This window comes from Solanum dulcamara, chromosome 7 (genome assembly GCF_947179165.1).
Source record: "Solanum dulcamara chromosome 7, daSolDulc1.2, whole genome shotgun sequence".
NCBI classification, from domain to species: Eukaryota; Viridiplantae; Streptophyta; class Magnoliopsida; order Solanales; family Solanaceae; genus Solanum; species Solanum dulcamara.
In genome coordinates, this window is record NC_077243.1 from 17,639,062 (window position 1) to 17,652,535 (window position 13,474).

General features: G+C 32.7%; 2 protein-coding genes across 2 annotated transcripts; both read right to left on the reverse strand.

The window, feature by feature from the left end:
- Nucleotides 1-8,546: 8,546 nt before the first annotated feature.
- On the reverse strand, nt 8,547-9,778 carry LOC129894568 (probable WRKY transcription factor 3). The gene is made up of 3 exons (XM_055970266.1): nt 9,321-9,778; nt 9,132-9,245; nt 8,547-8,979 (listed from the first exon to the last, which is right to left on the reverse strand). The coding sequence occupies exons 1-3, from the start codon at nt 9,776-9,778 to the stop codon at nt 8,547-8,549; spliced, it is 1,005 nt and encodes a 334-aa protein (XP_055826241.1).
- A 2,221-nt stretch (nt 9,779-11,999) lies between these two features.
- LOC129894569 (probable WRKY transcription factor 27) lies at nt 12,000-13,207 on the reverse strand. The gene is made up of 3 exons (XM_055970267.1): nt 12,810-13,207; nt 12,621-12,734; nt 12,000-12,330 (listed from the first exon to the last, which is right to left on the reverse strand). Exons 1-3 carry the CDS (start codon nt 13,205-13,207, stop codon nt 12,000-12,002), a joined length of 843 nt encoding a protein of 280 aa, XP_055826242.1.
- Between the last annotated feature and the right edge of the window lie 267 nt (nt 13,208-13,474).

A 13,474-nucleotide genomic window follows, 5' to 3' on the forward strand; every position in this document is an offset into this window, starting at 1 on the left:
GACGCGCCACTAAAAGTGTGCAGGGTTTTTCAGGCCAAATTCCCAGAATTTGGAGCAATAGGCTTGGCGCTGTAAGGGCGCGATGCGCCACTATCGCGCCAGAAACATGCCTCAGTAGTTTGGTCCCTGGCGCGACGCGGCACTAAAAGTTGTGCAGGTTTTAGGCATAATTGGCCTTGGCGCTGTAAGGGCGCGATGCGCCACTATCGCGCCAAGAGCATTTTTGTCTAATTTTCAGAATTTGGAGGAAGGGCAATTTGGGAAATTTCCCAAATTATATATACACAAACGTTGTATATTTTGGGGCCATTTTTCTTCAGCCCCATTCTCTCTCTAGAAAAAGCCCTAGCTCCTCTCCCTTCTCTCTTCTCTTCTTCTCCATTTCCAACCAAAAAGGAGTCCAAGAGCTTCAAGACCTCAAGCTCCCATTGAAGACCCAACATCAAGGTTTCTTCAAAGTCTTCACTAAGGTATGTAAGGCTAACCAAAACATGGGTTGAGTCCACCCATGTGCCCTATTCTTGTTTTGAGGTTAGATGTCCATGAAAATGGAGTTTCTTGATATGGTCTAAGTTTGAAGAGTTTTATCCCATATTTATTTGATTCTATATGCATTGATGTTATTGAGCTAAGAGGTTCCTAAAATGAGCCCTTATGTGAGTATGAGATGATGAAGAAATGAGTTGCTAAATATGTTTTATTGGTCTTCTTAATTATGTAGACTTGATAAAGTATACTATTTTCTTAAACATGTTGCTTATTATAAAATTGTCGATTTGAAGTCTTGAGGATGTGATGAGTCACAAGGATTTTCTCAAATGGATGGAGGTAATGATTGATTATATCTAAATGATGTTATATATGTGCATTTAAAACTTCCTTGAAGATGTGATTGAGATTGAGCATTGTGATTGAGATTTGATTGTGATAGAGTTGATGAGTTGACAAGGTTATAACGAAACTTGTTGATATGAGTTGATTGAGTTGATTTGATAGAGTTTATGAGCATTGAGTCTTGGGAGGAGTATCGAGCACCGAATTGGGCAAGAGTATAGTCCATACTCGAACCCAATACCTGTGTTGCCAAACGTAGGGGGGATTGAACCGTTAAAGTCGGATGCTTCCCCGAGAGCTTTTGTCCTGACATTATAGGACCTGGTTGGATTGGATCCATGAGTGTCCGTCGTTCATGCCCTGGAAAAGTATGAACGGGCGTGACAACGATGTCGTTTCGTTGTACCTTCACTGGCTCATAAGTGTTGGTTGTCGGTTAAGAGAAACTCCCAAATAAGTTTTGATAGCACCCTGAGTCAGATTGAGTTGAATTGTATATGATTGGTCCAGTCTAAATCATACTCTTGTTTAGACTTAGGACATTTGATTGAGTTGTCATTCCTTTTGAGTTGAGCTCCCGAGTTGGTTGAATTATTCTTCCTTGATGTTCGTTGTATTCGGCCATTTTACATACTCGTACATTCCATGTACTGACGCCATTTGGCCTGCATCGTTTCATGATGCAGAGACAGGTACTAGAGATCATCAACCGGCATTCCGTTGAAGATCCACATACACTTCCAGCCAGTCGGTGAGTCCTCCTAGTTTTCAGAGGATATTGGGCCTTCTTGTACGGTTTTGATTGTCTTTTCTTTATTTAGATTGTCGGTAGCCATGGGCTTGTCATTGGCACCTTTTAGACTTGAATAGAGGCTTCATAGACTGGAGTGTGGGGAGGTTGAGCGGTCATCTGGAGGAGTCCTATTTTGATTTTCTTTTTTGATTTGTAAATGTTTGGCCTTCGGCCCTTATGTTATGAGAAGGATTCCTTTAATTGAGTTTTCGCTAATAGAATGTGCTTGAATAAATGAGTGATTGTACCAAGTGGTTCGCTCGGAGGTCAGAGATGGCCTTCGGGTCCCGGTTACATCTAGGGTACCCTCCCGGGGCGTGACAATAAACCCTAGCAAGATTGATGAACAGAGTAGCCCAAGAATGATACAAGTCTTGCTCATTGTCTAATATTACGGGTATGAGAGACTTAATATTAGTGACGGTGAGAGCGGGATGAAATTTAATTTGGGCGAATCTGCCATGAGAAGAGATGAAAGGAGATAGGAAGAAGAATAGATGAGGCTAGGATTAGGAGATCGTACTAGTCTGATACCATGAAGGAAGTGAATTGCTTGCTTAATTTCATTGAACTTGGTCAATATATACAAATTATAAGATGTGCTAAATACAAAGATTGATACTAATAGTTAAAACTAAAGAACTAAATATATGCTTGCTATAAATACAAAAATACAATATTAATTAGAATATATTCAAAATATATTATTAAAGGCAAAATATATTTTAACATATTCTAACATAAGATATACCAAATGTGCATAGTGTCATTCCTGTTAATCAATACCTAATTTGGTTAGAATATAAAATCTTCCTCTGCTATTGAAGGTAAGGAGAACACAAAAGTATCACTACTAAAAATGACGAAAAAATGATGGAAAGAAAAGCGACGGACTGCATCGATGGTAAAAAGCGACGGACAAAGGGACACCGTCCGTCGATTATATTTTTATTTTTTTATTTTTTTATTTTTTATTTTAAAAGGCGAGGGATGGTGACTCTAAGTCCGTCGCTTTTTTGGCGGATTTTTGCGTCAAAAATATTTTTCATTAATAATTAATTATTTAATATAAAAGGCAACGCCGTCCTTCGCTTTCAATAAAAAAAATTATTTTTAATTTAAAATAAGCGACAGAGTCCTTCGCTTATTTTTAATTTTAATTTATAATATTTTTTTTATAATTTTTTTATTATTATTTATAATTTTTATTTTAAAAATAGCGAAGGACGGCGTCGCTTAGTCCGTCGCTTTTATGGTCAAATTTTTTTAAAGGGAGCGACGGACTTTGCGACGCTGTCTGGTGGCCCCTACTAAATATCAACCACAGGTTCTCCCATTTTTTTTATACTCTCTTAACTCTCTCTCTCTCTCTCTCTTCGATCCCCTCCCCTAAACCCCGACCCCGACACTCATCCCACCTTCGCCACAGCGCTCCGTTGGCGTCTCCGCCTCCATCGTCCCTCCCTCTCTCTCAGGTACTCCATCCGACCCTCTCTCTCTTCTCTTTTTCTCTCCTTGTTAAACTTAGGTAGGGTTTTATTTTTTTGTAAATTGAGAAAAATTTGAATTTTTAGTTAGTTTATTTCATTTATGTTGTTGAATATATGTTGTTAACATAGTTAATTTGTAACATTGATTGTGAATTAGTGAATAAAAAGCTATAGCTTTGATTTTAGGGTTTTACTTCGAATTGGGGTATTTTGAATTAGTTTGTGATTTGGATTTTTTTTAATTGCAGTTGAAGTGTTTTTGAAGTCATAAAGTTACTAACATTGTTAGTTTGTATATTTAATTGTGAATTAGTGAATGAAGATTTTTGGGTTTTAGTTGAATTGGGTTTTTTTGAATTAGATTGTAAATTTGGGTATTTTTTTAATTTGAATTGAAGTATTGTTGAAGTTAAACATTAGATTTAAGAAGTAATTATTGAAGCTAATTAGAAGTTAGAAACTTAGAACTTATTTAGAGCTTCTAATTACAACTTAGAACTTAATCATAACTTGTATTGAATTTAGAACTTTGAGCTTGAACTTTAGGCCGAATTTTTTAAGTTGAACTTAGAATTTTTTTTGGTGTAGTATTTACTTATTTGAACTTAGGTTGTGAACTTTAGAAATTGTGAATTATTTATATTTTTCATGAAGTTATTAACTTTGGTTTCTTGAATTGTGGTTTTTAAGAATTAATTAAGCTCAAACTTTAGAAATGTTGAATTATTGTAGGATATATGAACTTTAAATTGTGAACTTTCAACTTAAATTTTGAACTTGGAATTTATGATTTTTTAACTTGAACTTAGATTTTAGAACTTGAATTTTAGGATTTTTGAAGTGCTTAGGAACTTGTTTGGTTTGTATAAATTCTCAAATTTAGATACTTGAACTTTAATTATACTTGAAATTTGAAAGTTTGTACTTTAACTTAGAAAAAAATCAACTTGAACTTTAGAAATGTTGAACTTAAGAATTCTTGAATTTTTCAAGTATATGCATGTAAACTTTAAGTTGTGAATTTTGAACTTGAATTTAAAACTTGAACTTTAGGATTTTTTTTACTTTAACTTAGATTTTAGAACTTGAACTTTAGAATTTTTTAATTAAGTAGTTAGAAATTATTTTGGTTTGAATAAATTCTCAACTTTAGATACTTGAACTTAGGATGCATGAAATAACTAATTAAGGTTGAATATTTTTGTACAAAATTTTAAATGCAGGGGTACAATCTAATTAAATATTTCAATATTCGACGACGCAAGGCCACTTCCACCAACCCTTCCATCGTAGACCTAATTGAAAAAAGTCGAGGTATTTTTTCCTCTTAAATTTTAGTTATTGTATATATTAATTTTTTTTATTCAATGTACAACACTTGCATTTTACTCAGGATTTGTTTGATTTCTTAGGATATGTTTGAATTTTTAAAGTGTGTTGTAGTGATAAAGTGTTAGTTTAGCATAAGTGACAACATTAGTTGATCCTATTGATGACACAATTGCTTTTTTTGCAAGATCAATTTGTGTCCATCTAGTGTTGACACTTAGATTTGATTTGGTTTACTTGTTGGAATTAGTTTGTACTTTAATTGTCTAATAAAATCCAACTTGCACTTTAGAAATATTGAATTATGTTCGTTATGATATATATTGTGTATTTTGTTGGTTGGTTAGTTGTATTGGATTGGATTGTATTGATTATTATTGAATTACTTTAATTGTAGGTGGGCAGCAGAAACTTTTGGTTTCTGCTATCAAAAATATTACAGTAAAAGCAACGGACAGGGTCCTTTAGTCCGTCACTCTTCTGAATTTTTTTTAAAATTATTTTTAGAAAAGCGACGGACAAGGACCCTATGTCCGTCGCTTTTTTGAAAATTTTCAAGAACACCAAGAATAAAAGCGACGGATAGGGACCCTTTGTCCCTCGCTTTTCAGGAAAAAAAATTAAAAATTAAAAAATAAAACGACGCAGTCCGTCATTTTTTATTTATATATTTTTTTAAAAAAAACATTACGGGCGACACAGTCCATCGCTTTTTGCGATGTAGTCCATCGCTTTATTAAAAGCGTCGAGCCAAAAAGCGACGGAAGTGACTGCGTCGCTTTTCCGTCGAATTTGACCAAAAAAGCGACGCAGTCCGTCGCTTTTTTGCATTGTTTTTTGACCGTTTTTTAGTAGTGGTATTTTCTTATACTTTATCAGATCACTAAATCTGATAAACTATTTTCTTATCTTTCCTTTTTAATGTCATTACAGATTGCATACAATTTGTTTTCACAATAACTAATCTTTTTATGTCATGATTCATGTTGAAGCCTCAATGGGAGAACTCAAAAGGATTTCTGCTTTTTGAGCTATTTTTCCCTGTGGAGTTTGGTAATATAGCCAAAAGTTCTTTCCTTTAACAGAAGTTGAATGATATCAGTTGAGTTCTCAACTTGCTTTTTCAATGTCTTTTAACCTTTGTTTAAGAAGGTCATAAACGACTTTACAAAGAGCATTTGTTTTGCTTCCTTGAATGGGGCACACTAATATAAACACATTTTTATCATCTGATATTCAATGATTTTACTTTAAATTCCTTCTTTGCCTTCTTCAATATCAACTTTTACCTCAGCAATTAAAATTACTAGAAAATAGCTACCTGTTATTGTTGAATTTTATAGCTAGCTCAAATGATTTCAATGTAAAGTCTTACCTTAAACTTGTAGATTTTTACATACAAAATTCACTATATTGTTGTTACAACTCTATTTACTAGCCAAATATGTGTGTTCTTAATAATGAGGGGAGAATGTATGTTCAACCTTCTAACATAATTGTCTCAATTTCCTCATCTTATTTGTTCTTCATATATTGAGATAGGACATTTGTCAAAGTTTGCTGCTATTAGTGTCAAAATCGGAGAAAATGAGCTGTAGATTTAAAATGGTTATAAGGCTTTACATAGCATTTGAGTTTTTTTTTCACTGTAGACGTAATGTATCAACATGTGAATTGAAATACGGACTCAATGCCATAAAGCAGATGGAAAAAAGCTATAAGTGTTAAAGACAACGACATCAAACTTCATAGTAGAGTGGTGCATCCAAAATGGGCATGTGATCTTCATACTGGAGGACTCAACGGTGATTGTCAACATGCTAAGAGACCAACCCACTTCTAACTCGCAAATGAGATCGGTCTTTCAAAGTACTTCCCAGATGCTAGGCCATTTCAATATGGGATATCCAATATTGCTTCAGGAAAGTCAACCAAGTTAAGATATGTTAATGTAGTTGCTGGTTTGACAGAATATGCAACTAATTAAGACCAAGCTAAGATGTGACACAAGGCTAAAACAAGTTATTTATGGTTGTGCGAAGCGCGAACAAGTTGTTTAGTATATAATGTAGATCAATCAATTATAGATGCTATGAAGATTTATCATGAAACACCACTAACAATCAACGTATTTAGTATAAAATGTATTCAATCAACGTATAAACATCTCCTATTGATCACAAGGCTAAAACAAGTTATTCATGGTTTCAGCTAGTATAAGTTATTGCAGCCCAGTCGACTTTTAGTAGCTCAATCCTAGTGTGACTCTAACTCTATAACAATTAACAATTGTACACGCAGTGGTGTAGCCACTTATAGCTCAGGGTGGACGGTCGGACACCCTTCGTCGAAAAATTATATTATGTATATAGAAAATTGTACAAAGTATATAGGTCAAAAATTATTTTTCATACGTATATATTAAATCTTGGACACCCTTCATAAATTTCTGACTTCGCCACTATGTACACATTGATTGTACCACATTGTTCAACCTATTTCATATCTTCAGCCTCCCTGATCTATAACAGTACAAATACAATATGATCTAGATAGAAAGATATGTTCTCTATATATCCACATTCCAAGAAGTATTCGCATTTTAATTTCTTTAATATGTGCACTAAATTTTTCGCATTAGAACTCCACTCTTTTAACTGCAATTGCTGAAGCAATCATGATCTCAAATGAAACAAGACATACTGAGATTCTCCTTTCTTACATACAAACATAAATGAGCTTTCAAGTATCAACAATTTAATGAGAAAAACATAGAAGAATTAACTGAACCCTAGTTTGTTGCAGTGCAAAGCTAATTAAGCACTGAAACCTCCTTTCTTACATACATACATACATTAGGAAACCTCTCGACTGCAAACAATTTTGATAAGTGAAGTCAACATTTCGAATAATTAATAGCTCTAGAGATTAATACAGTGCAAAAGAAAATAGTATTAAATTAAGATATATAAAGATAATTTAGTCAAATTACCCTTTTAATTAAAGAAATATATATGACAAGTAAAATGGAGTAATACAATGTTCACTGTTGAAACAGTGTATTGCTTCACTAATTATGCAAAGTTTTTTTTATCAATAATTAAAACTTGTAACAGTTTATACATAGAGATTGCATTTAATGTTACTCTTAGCAACATTAATTGAAGACCAAAAGGATTCCGTTAATCCCTATACTTATAATTATATATTTGACACACGTTTCTTGCTCAAAGATATATATGATCATATCATGTACCGTGGTACGGAATTAGAAAATAGCAGCGGATCTTAGCTCTTTTCACGAATCCACAGCAAGAAGACGCAGATATTGGGAGGGGGGAACTTTTTTGAATGAAAAATTAGGAATAAGATAGTCGAAAAGGTGGTTGAGATTTTTAGAAACCATAGGAACATATAATTGGTTTTTTAAGTGTGAAAATTCCTTAGAACTTTGTTAATGCATGCATAAACAAAACTCATCTATAACCCTTGGCTAGATTGCCCAGTAGCTTGTCTTTCAGCTTTTTAATCGCATGGACCTTTTCCTCTCTTCCTCTTTTTTGAAGGCATTAATGGTTTCAATCATGATATTTATATGAATATCTCCATCTTTCCGACGTGATTCATTTTCAGATTCTTTTTTTTTTCTTCTCTTGTTCTTTTTTAGAAAAATTATGATGTCCTTAACAATATCGTGTAATATCATAGCATCTCTTGATTTCATCTACACAAGAATGATATATATATATTCTAAAATGAAGCTGCAATATTCTAATACTCTGTATAATTTCATGTATAAACTAAGACCGATGATTTTTCTTAAAGAAAGAACTATTTGAGAAAATAAAACAACTTACAAGAGGGACCAGATTCCCACGTTGAAGAACAACGAAAAATAATGAAGCTGAAAAAGGTTTATATCTAGCAATCTAGAAAAGCACCATTTTCTATGATATACATGATTCAACACAACAAACTACAAATCTAAAATTCTTGTCTGGCCCCACTTATAACTAAAACAGAAACATGACTAGAGGACAAAAGTTGCACATAGTAGAGTTGGTGGAGAGGGGAAAAAAGATCAATTCCTCTTGTCCTTTTCATCCCCATAAGGTGGAAGCAGTAACTCCTTGGAGTTCTTCAAATTTCATGAGAATATTTTTATTCACGTTTTCCTCCTTTTCACCATTGTTGTTGTTCTCCACGGCCACAACAACCATTTTATTATTGCTCTCGATATCAAGTGTAGATTTAGGTAGGCTAATTGAAGAGGCTTCAACTCTGGAATGCTTAGCACGCTTGGACGAGGATGATGATGCATTCAAGTTTAATGCTTTGGGAACAATATTTATTCCTTTTGGAAGTTTGTGTTTGGAACTACAGTTGCAGAAAGCGAGAGATTTACGATTTGTGGGTGGATCATGGTTGTGTTCACCAGAATAGGACACCAAGAAATAGTTCCCATTCTTTGGACTTTTCTCAATAATTTTCTTTGCTTCGCATAATTTTGATGTACTACATTTATAGTAGTTTCTGTTATATCACATACACAAAATAATAATTAGTATTGGTCAAATATTACATGTGTCTACACCTACTATTAATAACATTTAATACTTTTTGTCACGGAAATTGAGAATTGAACGGAACTTTTCTATGACTTAAAAAAAATGAAGAGAGCAAACCTCGGAAAGGAAAAACCTTTGATTGGCTTCTCACCGTACTTGCGCCATTTCCATTTATCATCTGTGAGTTCCTCTTGCAATACTTCATAAATAACCCTTATCGGTTGATTTTTTCTGATTTTAAATTAGAAGTACTAAAATCAAAACTCTAAAGACACGCACATAAAATGTAATAGAGGGACTAGTTACCTTTTACAAGATTCGATCAGAGGAGTCTCCATGGGCAAAGTGAAATTAGGATAACCTTTATCCTGCATCACGAGTTGTTGTTGTAGATCAGTCAATTCTTGTGATGTTGTAGTTGTTGTTGGCACACACGTTATCGTTGTTGGTGATGGAGGAAGAAAGATTTGTTGGCTAAATTGAGTTGGTTGAATGGGATGTAAGTACAACTCTTGATTATTATTTTGGTCCATGATTATGACCTGGTTATCTGATTTTTTTTTGTGAGCAACTGAAAAATCTATAGAGAAAATTTCAGATAAGCCATCAAAATTAGTCATGTCAGCAGTTAAAAGTCTGTCAAAAGTATTCCAATTATCATTTTCAAAAGTCTCCGAGCCAAAGTTAGGAGCTACAACATTGTTCGTTCCACTAATATTATAATTTCTTATCACACCGCTTATATCCCAATTATTATCCCCCATTTTAGATCTATATATAATTATATTTAGTTAACTGCAGAAAAAAATGAGATAGGGGCTAAAAACCTTTAAAAATTTAAAAATGTGCTTATTATAAAAACTAATGGTGTTTTTAGAAGAAGGGAGTGAGAAAAAAGATTCGAAGAGGGGCTGGCTTATAGAGGAAATAATTGAGGAAAAATATTAGTAAATTGGAATTAGATATCAAAGGCTGAGATGAAGAAAAGTGAACCGTATTTGCTTATTATATAGAGGAACTAGAGAGGTATCTACCCGCTCCCGCATTATCCACATTCAATTTACATTTAGTGCACATTAAATGTTCTTTTCCATTTCAGGGTGAGTGTGATTTATCATATAAAAGAGAAGATAAAAGATAATCTATAGTAATCTCATGTACCCTTTTAATAAAAATTATCTAAGATTTAAATTTTTTTTAAAAGATCTTAAATAGTGAATCAGAGGTCCCCTAAGAAAAAGAAAATTTGCAATTTCAATAATTTTATGTTTCTTGACTTTGTAAGAATGTCAAAGTGAGGCCAATAGTTATAATCAATAATATTTTTTACGAAAGTTATTGATGCAACATGACCGCATCACATAAAAATGTTAGTATTTCTGATGAAGCAACAACATATGCTATAGGTGCTTTAGAACTTTAAATGTTGTAATGTATTGAAAAGGGAAACTACACGCACGTACTTTCCAACTTGACGCAACACTTGAAAGCTTATTGAATACAAAGCCTACACAAATTATATTAAAAGAAAGTTTCAGTGTATAAAACATTATGTGTTCACTCAAATATTCGAGCAGGGAGTGTACAAATGTATACATAGATTAGATTAAAAAACAACTCAATACATAAAATATTGTAAATGATTTTAGTCTAAAATGTGCGATGTATAATGATACATGAATTGTGATGTAGAAATTACTTTTGTAAGTAATTGTAGAAATTAATATAAAATTAATTAATTATTTCCATCTTTAACCTTACTCAATAAATGTAAAGAAAGACTAATATGATGCAAAAGAGAGTAGTATTAAATTAAGGCCAGAAAGTATATAAGAATAATTTAATCAAATTACCCTTTAATTAATGTTATCTTAAATAATATGGAAAAAAATATAACACGTAAAATGGACAGAAGGGAGTAATACAATGCTCAATATTAAAATAAAATATTACTTCATTAATTATGCAAATGATCAAAATTTGTAACGGTTTATACATGTATATAGAGAGAGAGATTGCATTCAATATTAGACACAAGGATTTTGTTAATCCTAATATTTAGAGTTATATATTTGACACATGTTTTCCGCTCAAAGATAGTTGACTATAAAATTGTCCTTTAGCAAAATTCTAAATTAGGAATAAGAAAATAAAAATGATAGCTAAGATATTTATACACCATTGATCATACAAAGAATAAAAATCTATACCATCAAATATAATTTAACAGATTACTATGACAAATTACTTATTCTATATTTCAAATTAATATTAATCCACAAGAATATATAATTGTTTTTTAAGTGTGAAAATTCTCTTAACACGGTGAATGCATGTATAACATAAAAAAAACTCATCTATAAATTTATTTATATGAACTTCAGCCCTTTACTGTTAAAGAATTTGTTTAGTTGATACTAGTGACGAATTCAAAATTTTCATTAAGACCTGTCATAATAATTCAAAAATATTTAGCGTGAAAATAACGTCGGAAACCTATATATATATAACAAAACACACACACTCCCTTCTTTCCATTTTAACAGGATATTTGATTTTGTAGTCTTTTACAAACATATTTTTAGTTTTATATTTTTTCACTAGAGATTTTTATACGTAAGAGATCTTTATTTTTATTCAAGAAGCCTGAAAATATCATTTTTTTTCAAATAATAAATATAAGGTATAATGACAAAGTTACACCTATTCATTGGATTTTTTTTTTCAATTTGAGTAGTATAAAATGAACTACTACTTCTTTAATGTTAAGGATAATTGAAAATAAATGCCAAATTTAATCTTGAATTCCAATGTATAAACTGAGTCAAATGATTTTTCTCAAATAAAGAACTATTTGAGAAAATGGAACAACTACTTACAACAGGGACTAAATTAGATTGCCACATTTGAAAACAAAAGAGAATAACGAAAAACTAAAATAGAAACATGACTAGAAGATAAAATTCTCTGTCATTTTCATTCCCATTAGGTGGAAGTAGTAACTCCATTGAGTTCTTCAAAGCCCACGAGAATATCTTCACTCACGAATTTGTCAGGAATCAAAACAACGTTTTTCTCCTCTCTGTCATCACATTTGTTCTCCGTCGCCACAACCACCATTTTGTCTTTGTTTGGGGATGCGCTCTCAATTTCAATCATAGGCATAGTTGGGCCGATTGGAGAAGCAACAACCTTGGAACGTTTAGAGCGTTTGAACGACGACGACGTTGATGAATTCAAACTTAATGCTTTGGGCACAATATTTATGCCTTTCGGAAGATTGTGTTTCGCACTTCCATTCCAACCAGCGTGAGACCTACGGTTAATGGGTGGAGGATGATTGTGTTCACCATAATAGGTCACTAAGAAAAGGTTTTCACCCCTTGGGCTTTTCTCAATTTGTTTCTTTGCTTTGCAGTCTTTTAATGCAGCACACTTACAGTAGTTCTTGTTATGTCACATATATACACACAAAATAATAATCAGGATAGATCCAAAAAAATAATGTGTCTCTATACAATTATTAATGTAACTTTTATTTTTTTGTCACAAAATTTGATAACTTAAAACTTTTTATAACATGAAAAAATAGTGAAAAGAGCAAACCTCAAAAATTGAGAACTTTTGATTCGCTTCTCTCCATTCTTGTTCCACGTCCATGAATCATTTGTGAGTTCCTCTCCCATCAGTTCATAGGTAGTTTTTATTGGCTGATTTTTTCTGATTTCAAATTAAAAATACTAAACTTAAAACTGTGAACACAAACATATAAAATAAAACGGAGAGAGTACTTACTTTGTATGAGTTTGGATCAGAGGAGTGATCATGGGTAAGGTGAATGTAGGATGAATGTTATCCGACATCATGGATTGTTGCTGCAGATCAATCCATTCTTGCGGTGCCGCAATTGTTGCTGGCTCATACACTAGCGTTGTAATTGAAGGTGGAAGAGGAGAAGGAGGAAAGATTTGTTGGTTAAATGGGGCTGACTGAAAGGGTTCTAATAACTGTTGGTTATTGTTTTGGTCCATGATTACCTGATCAACGATTATAGGAACCGAGGTTGTGGGGTTGGTGATCTCAACTGGAAAGTTCATAGGGAAAATTTCAGGAAACCAATCAAACTTAGTCATATCAACATCTGAAAGTTTGTCAAAATTCCAATCATCATTTACAAAATTCATTGACTCCATGCCTAAACTTGGAGCTACAACATTTTGGTTTATGAATGTTACAGCTTCTTACAATCGCGCCTATATCCCAATCGTTATCGTTATATAAAAATAAAAGAACTAACTGAATAAAAAAGATGTTTGAGTGGGTAGTAAATTGATGGGATGAAGAAAACTAAACAAAATTTGTTTATTATATAGAGAAGCTCAAAGGGGTACCTACCCATCCCCACATCCACATTCACTTAGCATTTAATGCACATCATTTTTTTTCCTGTTATAGGGTGA

Coding starts and splice junctions, on each gene's coding strand:
- LOC129894569 (XM_055970267.1), bottom strand. CDS start 13,207: ATGGAGTCAATGAATTTTGTAAATGATGATTGGAATTTTGACAAACTT. Junction 12,735..12,809: donor CTGATCCAAACTCATACAAA/GTAAGTACTCTC, acceptor ATTTGAAATCAG/AAAAAATCAGCCAATAAAAA. Junction 12,331..12,620: donor AAAAGTTCTCAATTTTTGAG/GTTTGCTCTTTT, acceptor CATTAACCGTAG/GTCTCACGCTGGTTGGAATG.
- LOC129894568 (XM_055970266.1), bottom strand. CDS start 9,778: ATGGGGGATAATAATTGGGATATAAGCGGTGTGATAAGAAATTATAAT. Junction 9,246..9,320: donor CTGATCGAATCTTGTAAAAG/GTAACTAGTCCC, acceptor ATTTAAAATCAG/AAAAAATCAACCGATAAGGG. Junction 8,980..9,131: donor AAAGGTTTTTCCTTTCCGAG/GTTTGCTCTCTT, acceptor GTGATATAACAG/AAACTACTATAAATGTAGTA.